General features: G+C 34.6%; 1 protein-coding gene across 1 annotated transcript in view; it reads right to left on the bottom strand.

Annotated features, from left to right (window-relative positions):
• Window positions 1-4,419: 4,419 nt before the first annotated feature.
• Window positions 4,420-14,355, bottom strand: part of LOC144451584 (basement membrane-specific heparan sulfate proteoglycan core protein-like) — a 140,007-nt gene continuing 130,071 nt past the window's right edge. The window contains exons 70-79 of the mRNA XM_078142471.1: window positions 9,874-10,095; window positions 9,294-9,538; window positions 8,712-8,886; window positions 8,409-8,543; window positions 7,961-8,036; window positions 7,342-7,420; window positions 6,852-6,922; window positions 6,067-6,150; window positions 5,141-5,244; window positions 4,420-4,807 (exon numbers count right to left, since the gene is read on the bottom strand). Of these exons, the coding sequence (XP_077998597.1) occupies window positions 4,638-4,807; window positions 5,141-5,244; window positions 6,067-6,150; window positions 6,852-6,922; window positions 7,342-7,420; window positions 7,961-8,036; window positions 8,409-8,543; window positions 8,712-8,886; window positions 9,294-9,538; window positions 9,874-10,095 (1,361 nt within the window). The 3' untranslated portion in view covers window positions 4,420-4,637. The remainder of the gene's footprint in view (window positions 4,808-5,140; window positions 5,245-6,066; window positions 6,151-6,851; window positions 6,923-7,341; window positions 7,421-7,960; window positions 8,037-8,408; window positions 8,544-8,711; window positions 8,887-9,293; window positions 9,539-9,873; window positions 10,096-14,355) is intronic.

The following is a 14,355-nucleotide window of genomic DNA, read 5'->3' as shown; positions in this document are numbered from 1 at the left end:
AGCCTCTGGCTTGCTGAAATATAAATTCATGAATTGAAGAAGTAGATAATATTAGTACACCTCCACTTCCTACATACTCAAGCCAAGTTATTGTCTTTGAACAGAAAATACAGATTATATACCCTGGTCTTTCTACATCACAACAACCCAGGTTAACGTCATCAGGTTTTGAGTGCTAGTCAAACATTCCAAATCACCATTATTATTTGTTCGGTTTTTCATAAATTATGGTTGAGGAGGTATAATCATGTTATTCCCCAATATTTTATTTCATTCAGCTGGAAAATACTTGTCTAGCAAAGCCCCCTTATGTATTTTCCTCAGCTGAACAAAGAAAAATATTGGGGGACAATATCCGATGACACTTTAACACAGATGAATATACAAGAATTTATACATAAACAAAGTTTATTCATTTGATTTCTTGTTTTGAAGTGTGATGACAACTCCATGTGTAAAATTGATGCAAACACATTTCACCTGATAGTAGTGATCCTAATTGGTTTTTTACACATAATTCTAGGACAGTTAAAATCTTTGTTTTACCATTAACCTTTGACCTGATTGCCTCTCGCAAAATACTGTAGTGACACAGCTTGGTCTGCTGAAAAGATATATGATATTAAATGGAACTAAGACAATAGCATTAACACTATATAATATATGAGAGACATGAAATGATTTAATCTAATCTAATCTAATCAGTGCTCCCTCAATCAGGTCTAATCACGGCTCCCTTAATCTCATCTAACCACTGCTCCATCAATATGACAGTACATGTATTGTCATCGGACAGGACGTGTCAATTACTGTATGTTCACTGAATTCAGTTCTTATCCTACATGCATAAAAATTTTCATTTTCACTACAAAATTGAATTATTACGTTAAAAGTTGACAATTCTGTGACTGGTTATGTACAAATATGTAATAAAATGACAAAACAAGTTGTTCAGACTTTCAAGGCACAGCAATCATATTTCAGTGACTTTTAAAGTTTTATATACGAAGACAAATAAAAGCAGGAAAAATACTTTTCCAAATAAAGCTACAATATTGTTTGCATTTTATTACTATATATAATAAGTATTGAAATAAAATTTGACATATCTAAAACGCTCCTCTAACAAAGGATAAAAGATTATAAAAGTTAAATAACTTTTGTGTAAGATGTCACAGACAGTGTCTTCCTTCATGAAAGACAAATTTTAAAAGTATAGAACTAAATATTTTGAAAAATTACAGAGTATATTCAGTCTGTTGAAAAGTTCAAATTGTGGCATTCAGAAACAGAATATCGCTGATGATTTTAAACCACTTTCCCGAAAGTCAGAGTAACATTTTTCCCCTGGGCAGGGTGTCTGTTAACTGTCGCTGTGAAGAGTCTACTGATTTCACAACAATGATAAATTATAAAACTTGACTGTTTAAAGGTAAAATTGCAGCGTTGTGGAAAAACAATGAGTTATACACATACCCTGTTTGTGTTCCTGTTGTACAAAGGAAAAAATATTAACCAAAAATAAAAACAGATTCATTCGAATATTTTTGCGATTAAAATGAAGACTAAATATTGCTAATGAGCATTTAGTATTCACAGGAATTTTATTGAAAAACTAATGCACCTAGTAATATCACTATAAAATTTTAATAATCAACACTAATTTTGTATATATGGGCTACTAATAGTAATACAACATGAAAGTGTTTCCAATAGTTTATTTTCATCATTTTTTCCTCTTTTTGTTATAAAACATATTTTTCTTCCTTTTTTCTGTTTTGAAAAATAAATATGCAATAAAGTTGAGATGTATAAAAACAGCCAAATTTGAGTTGAGATTAAAAACATCATTATTAAGTTTTTCTACTTTCCACAAATGTGCTTTTATTTATTGAAGAAAAGAAGGCAGTGATTCTGGTAAATTTTGATTGATGTAGGAACTGTAACTATGACAACTATAAAAGATAACCACAATGGTTGGTTTGTATATCAGTAATAAATACTCCGGAAAATACATCTAGCTATTCCAAAATTTACCCCACAATGCCTCTTTCACTTGACTTGTTTTTAAGTTTTTTCTCCAACAAAATTAAAATTTTGAATTTTTTCAGCTGCTAAGTTAAATAGATAATGCATAAGACTAGTAAATACTACACACTTTTAGTTAAATTAATTTAAATCTGTATTCTCTAGATTCATTTTTCCCTATATTTGTCTCATAAAGTACATGAGATCTATCCCTTTGTGATTGGTTGATCCGGTTTACAAATGCAGATTTTGTAGCACAACTCATCATTAATTCTGATCACAAGTTGATGCTACTGACATCATCTGACACAGTGAGTAGATTTAAAACACAGTAAGAATTCATATGACACAGTGAGTAGATTTAAAACACAGTAACTAAGAATTCATCTGACAGTGGGTAGATTTAAAACACTGTAAGAATTTATCTGACAGTGAGTAGATTTAAAACACAGTAAGAATTCATCTGACACAGTGAGTAGATTTAAAACAGTAAGAATTCATCTGACACAGTGGGTAGATTTAAAACACAGTAAGAATTCATCTGACACTGTGAGTAGATTTAAAACACAGTAAGAATTCATCTGACACAGTGAGTAGATTTAAAACACAGTAAGAATTCATCTGACAGAGTGGGTAGATTTAAAACAGTAAGAATTCGTCTGACACAGTGAGTAGATTTAAAACACAGTAAGAATTCACATTCATTTTCTGGCCAATAATTCACTAAAATACATTATTACTGTAGTATAGTATTAGCAGAAGTTTAGGCATGAGTTGAGACACATCACAACTAAAATCACCACAGTCTAGATTCACTAAATTATGGGTTTTTTTAGAATTTAGGCATGAAAATAGAAAAATAATAAAAATTGAAGTTGGTAGATGGGGAAAGCCCTGTCAAAATGAAATAGTTTTGGAATGGCTTAAGTTTAGATTTTGGTTGTATGTTTGCCTGAGACTGTGAGGAAAAAATAAAGTGACAAAAATATGATGTAGTGATATTACTACTCAGGTAGCTGAAATAATAAACATGTTACTTGCAATGACTTTTATGACATTGATAAATGATACAGAGAGCTTCCCTGTGAAAAACCCTGTTATTTGACAAATATTTTATAGACAGACTTAGACATGTTTTAGACTTTTCTTTATTAAGGATGGTAGAAAAAGTACTCAAAACGATAAATAGAAATGTGTTTTCCATATAATAATTTGGCAGCTTCAAATTGAAGCTCTTATATCTAGATTGTTCATGCAAAGAGAACAAATATGTTAATACTCCAATCTGATTAAAGTGGCACAAACTGAGTTTATAAAGTATTTACCTCAAGTGAAAATACTTACATAAAACCTTGATTAAACTTTGAAACTATTTTAGTAAATGTTACTGTCGTTGTATGCATTCTGTGACACTACAACGATCTCCTAGCATTGTTGAAACAGTTGATTGCATAGTATAATAAATTATATCATTAGATTGTTTATATGTTATATTTTAATACCCAGTTTGAGTTCAGTTAATTGCAAATGACAGTTAAGTACATTTCAGTAAGTACAATACCACGAGTACTTCTTAAATATGCAGCAAAAAATTATACCCAAAAGTATATTAACTCAGCTTGTTACCCTTTCAACACACACATTTATTATTGGTGAATTCATACTGTCATATTTATTCCTTGTTAAATACTTTCTTCACTTTTCTTCTTCTCATTATCAGTATTTTCTTTTACTTGAAGGTGGTACAAGTTGAGTTTATAAACTCTTTACTTATGTGAAAAAACAACATAAAGCCATGGTTACGTTATGTTAGGATAATGTTCATTTCTAGGTATGTTTTCTATGACTTTAAAAAAAATTGTCTGGCATTGTTAGAACAGTTGATTGCATAGTCGGAATTTCCTGGACATTATAGATACTGTATATGATCATTTATATATATGTTTCAGAAGATAGAATACTGTGAGTACCTTTTGAATATACAGCAAAATATTACACCCATAAAATCTAAAGTTAGCTTGTGCCGCTTTAAAATCCAATGAAGTGGTCAGTTATTTGTTTACTATTACCTTTGTGTTTGTCTTTTGTAATACATGTTATGGTCTTAGTTGCAGTTACTGCCCTCTCAATCTGACTGATTCTCAACCAGCATTAAATGAATGTTCCATTTAACCAGTAAGAATACCTCACTGTGATTCATTGGTTTTGAAGTACTGAGAACTGGGCAGTCGTCAGGCAATGACCAAAATCAACATGTGAACATACAAAATAAAAAATACAAGGAAAACCAGTAATTGACCACTACATCAGATTCTAATCAAATTGACTCGTGTTATACATGTAGTATAAAATGATTTCTTGTTTAATATTCAAGGACTATTGTTTCACCTGACTGTAAGAAATGTTTACTTCTTGGTAATTAATAATATACTAACATGTTCAAATGGTGTTCAACATTTCATCCACCGTACATAAGTTTCTAATTGTCTTGTTTTTTTATTGCATCTCAGTTACTGGTTTCTGCAAGTTGTCATCGATTGAAGTGTTTCGTAGACAGACTGCTCGGTTACAGAGATATTATAATACTAATGGTTTGAACACTATCAGGTTTATGGTTGGCTCTGACATGCCAATGCATTGACACCTTTTGTAGCATCATTCAAAAGATGAACTCTTCTCTCAGGTTGCCCTTCAACTTGTATAATGAGATCATATATACATCCTGACATTGCTGTGTTAAACTTCTTGCCAGTTAATATTTCCATACTTGGTGCGCCACCTGAAATTAGCACAAGAAAGTTGTTGTAGGAAGAAGGCAAACCACTGTGAGTATTTCATTTTGACCTTTTTTCAGATCAACTTATATATACCACATGTCACTGCATAGTTTTTGTCTATAGTATATCCCTGGCGATGCTGACGAGGTGTCAGTGAAAATATGGGATTTGTTTCCAAGAAATATTTTGACTTTGAGTAGAAATTCTCATTACCAAGTATGAACCCGGAGTCTATGAACAATCGTTCTCACAACATTTAATTGGTTGTAATACTACAGGTAAGAACAACCATACAACAAATAGTGGAGAGGTTACTGACAACCTGTTTTACATACCTATATAAACATTTCCTTTAACATTTAGTCTCTGTAATGATCCTCCTGATTCACCAGGAATTGGATCTTCATTGTCCAGAATCATAGCACCAATTCTGTCCGTTCTGAAAGATGAAATCAAAAGATATTGGCATCCCTCCCTTTTCACTTCAACCTTCGTATGTCTGTATCAATCTCACCATCCTGATGTCCATGTATTTTTGTATTATATCACCAATATTTGTTCTCGGCAGAAACTAACAATTCATGTATTACATCATCCTATCCATATCCCATGTATTACATCATCCTGTCCATATCCCATGTATTACATCATCCTGTCCATATCCCATGTATTACATCATCCTGTCCATATCCCATGTATTACATCATCCTATCCATATCCCATGTATTACATCATCCTATCCATATCCCATGTATTACATCATCCTGTCCATATCCCATGTATTACATCATCCTGTCCATATCCCATGTATTACATCATCCTGTCCATATCCCATGTATTACATCATCCTATCCATATCCCATGTATTACATCATCCTATCCATATCCCATGTATTACATCATCCTATCCATATCCCATGTATTACATCATCCTATCCATATCCCATGTATTACATCATCCTATCCATATCCCATGTATTACATCATCCTATCCATATCCCATGTATTACATCATCCTATCCATATCCCATGTATTACATCATCCTATCCATATCCCATGTATTACATCATCCTATCCATATCCCATGTATTACATCATCCTATCCATATCCCATGTATTACATCATCCTATCCATATCCCATGTATTACATCATCCTATCCATATCCCATGTATTACATCATCCTATCCATATCCCATGTATTACATCATCCTGTCCATATCCCATGTGAAGTCCGATGTCACTATCATGAGAATCTTACCTTTTTAGGACAACTGTATGCCATTCATTGTCATCCACTATTTTAGTTGAGTAAATATTAGCTTCTCCACTGCCCAGTTGATAGCTGAAAATACAGGAAGATAAAATGATATTCCATTTCAAGATGAAATAATCTGTCTATCTCTCTGTCTGTCTATCGCTGCATCTATATAACTATCAATCAATCAATATTTTTCAATATGTATTTCACTATTTGACCTTTGACCCTAAATGGTTGCTATGGTTATGTTGAGAATCAACCATTGACCCTTAATAGTTGCTTTGAGTTAGTTTGAGTGCCGGAAATAATGAAACATAGTGAGAATTGTGGTATAAATTCCTTGATAAATGCTCAACTTGTTTAGTTTCTTTGTATGCAGACATAAATGTTGCCTACATCTACAGGGCAAACACCACACCTATGCCTGCCTCTGCTGTATCTGATTATTTGAGTTAAAATGGTTTTAGTTAACAATCCTTCAAGATCTTTGCATTCAAGTCATAATACAATACTCAAAGGTTCCGAGAACAAAAATCAAATAATACAGAGATAAGTCTTTCAGCTATGCAGCCACAATTCTTTGGTACAACTACCAAATACTGTGTGCTCTTCACCCAGTACTGAGACTTTGTTCCATGTCAAGAGTTAAGACATACCTTTTTGAGAGAACTTATTTGTGACTGTATTTTTATTGTAAAGCATCAGTGAGCATCTCTTAATGGATACTAGGCACAATATAAATCTCTTTATCATTATCATGATTATCATTTTGAAATCATACACACCTGAATTCCAAGAGATGATCCCTTATTCCAAGAGCAACAAAGTCTCTACCATGTCCTGAATTCCCTTCTCGCTAAACAAAAAAGAATCCAAGACTAAATTAGTATTTTGTCTTTTAAGCACAAAGCATACCATACAAGTCTAAGGAAGATGTTTTATTGCATCTTTTCACTTCATCACCATACAGCAATACATAGCTCCCTATTTTCTCAATGTTTATATTTTCAATTGGGGTAGTATCACCCTAATACTACACAGTGTGACATAGCCCACTATTTGATCAAGACTGATATTTTCAATTGGGGTATACCCAAATGCCATCGACAGCTCTCTACTTGCTCAATATTGATATTTTCAATTGGGGTATACCCCAAATGCCATTGACAGCTCTCTACGGTTGCTCAATATTGATATTTTCAATTGGGGTATACCCAAATGACACTGACAGCTCTCTACTTGATGCCGTGTATTCAAAATTGAAGTTATATATACCTCTCCTTGAAAGAATATGAGACCATTTTCTGCTTCTGTTTTAAATGTCAGGGTGATAATTTCTTCTGTATTACCATTCCTACAACAAGAGAAAAGAGTCCATGTCAACACAAATATCACAGAATTTATTTCATATATTCAACATTTTATAAATTCCACTGATTATGTATCTTCAGATTTGTTTCCTTTTTTTCATACATACAATTCAAATGAAAATGGCCCTGCCAGGCAGACTAACATGAAAGCCCAGCTGGCTAATCAAGTGGTTCACTGCAGATCAGCAAAGCATAGATAATAATGACGTTAAACATTCAATTAATTACCTAAATGTTAGGACTTAAGTTCAGAATGGACCTTACATGTTTTGCTAGATTGTATGACTCAAGAAACAAGAGAGTGAATGAAACGTGCACAGCATTCAACATTTTAGATTTAGGGTGTAGACGATGATGAGGAAATGATTTTGGAAATTTGGCAAATTTGAACTATTACATCTCTACTAAGTACTATTTCAATATGGAGCCCCCCCCCCCCCCCCACACACACACACACACACACGCAAACAAATTATCACTCATCTGGTATGGCCCTTTTAATTGACACTAGTTTAAAGACTCACGCTCTTGGTACAATTGTGCTTGGGAATACTATGAATCCATCAGAGTTGAAACCAGCACCATAATCAAACACAACAGCTGTAGAGGAATAAAAATAGCACCAATGTCATTGTAGCACAACTGAATACTTTATGTATTATTATTTTTCAAGAACTGTAAGTATGGTCTCAACAAAACTCAAAATCAAAAGGTTTCCAAAAGTTCTATTTTGTAAAATATTTACATACACGATAATTGAATCTGTTCTAATCTATGCAAGGAATTGACTGATGTATGAGTTTGGGTGTCCTGTTCCTAGTCCCATCATGCCATACCTTTAATACAGACTAACAAACAGTAACAGTAATTGTTGTATAACTCACGACACTGGGTTTTTTTTCTTTGTGCCAGAGGAAAAATTTGCTCTATCTGTCACCTAACAGAATATTATAAAGTTGGTCTAAAACTTACTTTGTCCACAGTCAGTTCCACCAAATCCTAGTGGACAATGACATTTATAATTAATACCAAGAGGTTGACATGTACCACCATTTAAACAAGGATCAGTCACAGAACATGGATTGATGGGTGTCTCACAGTTAGGACCTGAAATTTATCAAAGGAAAATATCACACGTTACTATAAATACTGTTGTAGTACCACCAATGGATAACAATATTGCAGTATATTAGACAGAGAACACTGTGATTTTAATCAGTAACCTAGGAGGTAAAATGCAGTGTGGGGAGCATGAATTAAAACTACCTATCTCACCTGTGAATTTTCCTTGTACACATTGACACTGATAGTTTGATTCATCCACAGCAAGACAGGTTCCACCATTTCTACAGGGGTCTCTGTCACATGGTAGTGTGTCACCACATTCATCTATGTTAGCACCACTTATTGCTGACTTAACAAGATTCAGCGGTAAACCATTGATTTGGACCTAAAATAGAAAGTGATGAGACACAGTAGTAGACACTTGAACCATGTTTTGAGATGGAACATGCTGTTTGTAGTCATCTTGTTGTTTCTGTTAGAAAAGATCCACTGTCAGACTCCAGCTGTGTGAATGCAGTGTTGCGACATAGTGCTGGATGCTTGAACAATGTGTTGAAATGGAACTTGATGCTTGTAGTCATATTGTTGTTTCTATCAACAAGAAAAGACTCCACTATCAGACAACCAACTGAGAATGCAGTTTTTTTAATTTTACTCAAGCCCACCTGACTTCAAGCAGGTTCGAACCCAGACTGCAGTGGTAAGAGGCATACAAGCTAACCACTCCGCCATTGATACCCTGTATGATTATTCAAGCTGTTAAAGTAAGCACAGAATGATGTCGATAATTACCTTTGTGATACATCCTATAAAGCCACCTTGTACTTCAACTCTACTAGGTACATTACTAAAATCATCATGTCCGCCAACATACAGATCCAAGCCTAAATTAAGGCCCCGAGTGTCTCCTGGTGATGTGGCCATCACAGATTCACCTCCATTGACTATGAGTACACCATCTTTTACATTTCGTTCTATCTCAACTGTATGGACCATATCTAATGTAATATTTTCACCACTTCGGAGTACAGCAGACCCTGCATTAAAAAATTGAAAATAAAGGCATAACTGAATTTTGTGAGTCAAATTTTCCTTTTAGGAATTGCTTACAATGTATTAGAAAATTAAAAAGTATAAATGAAGTTTAATGATTAGATAGAAGACTGAACATTCTTGGTTAATTATATCATAAGCAAATGTTGCTGTGATGTGGAACCACAAAATTGATGACATACTTAGCATTCACAATTGTTATTCAGAAAGACCTAAAAATGTTTCTTGTTTTAGTACTCCAAAGTCATAGCTAAAATATGTTCCATTGTTATTGTTGAAATTTGAACCCCCGATTCCTAAAATAGGGGTGTCCATTTACCTGATCCACTATCATATCTGAACTCAACAGCACCATCTTTTACTGCCAGTGAAATATAATCTCCTTTCCCCCCTTCACTTTGACCATTGAACAAAATCAATCCATCGTTTCGACTTCTGGGTTTAAAAGTGACAGCCAAGCGTACTCGTTTTTGTGCATTATGTAATCCATTGTAAGTCATGTATGAGTTACCATTGAAAGCGGGTTCCAAGATTACCATATCTGTGGACAAGAAATGATCACAACATTAATGACAGAATCCTAAGAGATTTCTACCTGTTATGGCAATCTTAGAAGGTTTGTTTCCATATATGGCAATCTTCAGAGTTTACCATATTTGGCAATCTTAGTGGCTTTACCTTATATGGTAAGCTCAGGTTTATTTCCTTATATGGCAAACTTTGTGGATTATAGTTTATCATATGTGGTATATCATGACCAAATATGGTAAGCACAGCAGATCATCCAAGGAACATATAAAGTACATAATATTCATTTTGGGTTACAAATTCTGGAGGTTTTCAGTTGTGTGACTGATAGGAGTCTAATGTACAACAAAATAATGCATGGTCATGAAAAAAGATGGGATAATTGTGGGATTCTTTTCATTTGCAGCAAAAACAATGATATTTCTACACTTAATGGTTGCATGGTTACAGTAAGCTCAAACTCTGAAGCACAAATGCGGCAGGATAAAAATTCTTCATTAACTTTGCAAATAATGGTAACATATGAAAATTCAATAATTTAGGCAGAAAATGCAAATTTGTTCATTTCCTCTGGACACAGGGTGCAATCACTCATCATCGCAAACCACAGCCTCTTTTATGGCACCGTCCAAAACATGGCATCCGTATTTCGAAGTGTAGCAGAAGAAATAACAGCTCTGGTTTGCGAGAATGGCAATCACTTTGTTTGAAGGGATTTCAACATGTCACACAATGTAACATTCATATGATATGGCAATTATTCCTACAGGATTTCAGCCAACAGGCAGACAGTGACACATTGCAATACCTTCAGCACTATAACTAAACAAAATATTTGCCTTAAGTTCAAACAAGGTGGAATTTCTGAATTTGATCACAGAGTAAGCCAGTGGAATCTTATACCTTGTCTGTCAGAACCACTATACACTTCAGCATGCATTGTTCTCAACAGAAAGGTAACACATTCAACATTTACATGCTAGTATCAAAATTAAGAATATTCGGCAAGTACCTTCTGCCCCGACACATAATTATGCGTGCATTTACAATATTAAAACACAACTGTGCATTAATTTATCTGCAAATCAACAAAGACAACAGAGACACTCAAAAGTTAAACGTGCATCAATCCTCCACCTGTGTGTCAAATATGGCTGCTGAGTAACAAGCTTCAGGCTGAGATTTGGTTCCCATGGTAACACCATGAAAACAAATGTCATCATTGCCTCCATTTTGTTTCAACAGCTATATGTAAATGCAGCAAATGCAATATTGAACGCTTGAACCCCAATAAATTGTGAAATACAGGAGTCACCTGTGCATCTTTTAAGACATCAAAAAATAGAGTGAAAAGAAAAACTGATATACAGATTCTGTGTAAACTTAAACCAATGTGAAGAAAGATTTTAAACTCTGTGCTACCATATATTTTCAGACTGTTGCATAAACTCAAGACATCATGGCAGACAGTGAAAAAACCAGTGAAATTCACTTGCCGGGTTTAAGCAACAAACTGAAATATTCCCTTCAATGTGTATAATATTAATGACATAGTGGTAGTTTGAAGTTAACAGTTAACTCTGAAAATGATAGACTAAACAAAACGAGTCAAAGTGCTCAAATACCAAAACTGTGTGTAATGAGTTTTCACCCTCCACCATTACAATACCTGACAATTCTAGAGACCTGACCTTTTCAGCATAGAAGTAAAAAACTGAATGACAATGGGTTTGAAACCTGGGAGTAATTTCAAAAGCTATGTAGTTAAAGCAATGCAAATGAAACGATAGCTTTTGACAGAAAAATCATAACTGACTGGAATGAATTTTGAAGATCACATGTTCATCTTTTAAGAACACATGACATGTTCACCTTTGAAGATGACGGGTCAATCTTTGATGATCACATGTCCATCTTTGATGATCAGTCTGGTATTAACATATGAAATTTTGTTCAGTTCAGCATATATTTCAACACTAAGTATCATAATATTGGGGGAGAACCCTAAGCCAAAATACCATCAGTGGTTGAATGTTAGCTACATTGTCACTGTTTCAACTTTGCAACTGAAAAGGGCAGGTCACAAAGATGGCAACATTAACACTACTTTCCAAAAAATTAAACTCTCGATTGGAAAATCTGTAAATTCCCAAAATTTGGATGATCCACTGCCAGCAGCATTGTAGACAGAAAATGTACATTTGTTTAAGTTTTGGAGTTGAGACTCTGAACTTCTGAAATTTTTTATAGAAAAAACCAACAATTTTCCTGGTTTTTATAATCTATCCAGACACACATTGTTATCTTTCAACTTGTTATATATACACACACAAAAGCTAGCTAGGACATTGGGCTTTCCAAGCAGCAAGCTATATTTGTTTGGCTTTAGAGTTAGGACAGCAGCAATGTGCTTTTTTCATTTGCCTTGTTGGATGCTTTCCTTGCAAATGTGAATCAGAACAAAACAGATGTTACTGCTTGTTTTTGATAAACGCAGCACTTAAATGTCTGTATACGGCATGCTGGCAATGAAGCAGTACGTCTTTGGTTCTTGGTTTTACAAATCATGACAACTGTAACCAGGAACCTTTTTACTATGGTAACGAAAATATCACAATGGTAACCAAGAACATCATTATTATGGTAACCAAGAGCCTTGTTACTGTGGTAACTTAGAGCATTACTACTATGGTAACAATGAGCCTTGTTACTATGGTAACCAAAATATTGTAACAATGAAACCAAGAACCAAAGACTGTATCATACTTTTTAGAGCAGCTTTTCTTTTCAGGTGAAAAGAAACATGTGACCATCTTAATGCCAGCCTACAACTTACTTTTACCAGTTACAAACACACAAGGCAAGCAGGCAGTATGTTGTCAGTGAGGACTTAGCAGTCCACAAGCCGATGAGTTCTGGAAAATGACCAGTCACAACCAACAAGATCATAGCCACTGAGTAAAATGCTGGATGATGGGGGAATGGCGACAACAGATAGCCACTGGCCGGGTAAAATGCTGGATGATGGGGGAATGACAACAACAGGGTGCCAATGGCAGGTGATTGGGAAGATTTAGGATAGAGGACAACGGGAAGCCATTGGGTACAAATGTCAGATTATTATTAACTCATTTTAGGGAAATTATAGGGAAATGATGACAACAGGGTGTCATTTGGTAAATGCCAGGTGATTGAGGAAGATTTGGGATAAAGGAAAATGGCAGATGATGGGGAATGATAACAACAGGTCATCCAGTAAATGCCACGTGATGGGGAATGCACATAATGGATGATAACGAAAATGATAATTGATTTTTTTAAATGAATGATTTTGGGACAAGAAAGTGATAAATGAAACTCACCTGATGATATGGATATATAATGTAGATAAGTCTTCACCACATTTACACAAACTACAGACCACTGTCAAGGTCAACCATGGTAAACCACAGTTAACACAGAATGACCATGGAAAGTAGCCAAGGATAATAGGAATGGGTCAACACAAATAAACAACAAAACAGGCTGGGGAGAAAAAACCTTAACTGTTACATGATAGGGATGATAATGAGAACAGAAAATTGGATTAATTAATGAGAATAAGAAATTATGATAAAACAATAAAATGAAAAAATCACACAAAACATATGAATGAACAACACACTGCCTTGCCTGCATCTTCAGTTACAAGTTGCTGAATTTCAGTTCCATTCTTCAGTTTCCATGGAGATGGTCTTTCTAACAGCTGGTTGTCAATGGACATGACATTTGAACTACTTTTAAAGGAATTTTCCATTGCCTGCTATTTGTGTGCAGACTGCACTGTCATGTTTTCCCATGGTCCATTTGTGCAGACTGCACTGTCATGTTTTCCCATGGTCCATTTGTGCAGACTGCACTGTCATGTTTTCCCATGGTCCATTTGTGCAGACTGCACTGTCATGTTTTCCCATGGTCCATTTGTGCAGACTGCACTGTCATGTTTTCCCATGGTCCATCCATTTGTTTGTTAATATATACTTTGTGAATGTGTGAGTACTTATATACAGTATTTGTCGTTAGCTACCTCTATACCTTTGGCCAAGGAATAATACATGTATATGCACAAGAATTCATTGACCCCCCCCCCCTCCCCCACCCCCCTTTAGAGGGTGAATCAGTTGAGATGAAATTATAAGGGGGTTAAAATGGAACGATACTTTATGAATTCAATATATCTATCAAACTGTGCATAACTGGTGTGAGGCTTTGTTACAGGATGATAGTATTCAGA

Source organism: Glandiceps talaboti, chromosome 21 (genome assembly GCF_964340395.1).
Source record: "Glandiceps talaboti chromosome 21, keGlaTala1.1, whole genome shotgun sequence".
Taxonomy (NCBI): Eukaryota; Metazoa; Hemichordata; class Enteropneusta; family Spengelidae; genus Glandiceps; species Glandiceps talaboti.
This window is presented reverse-complemented; position numbering and strand designations above follow the sequence as displayed.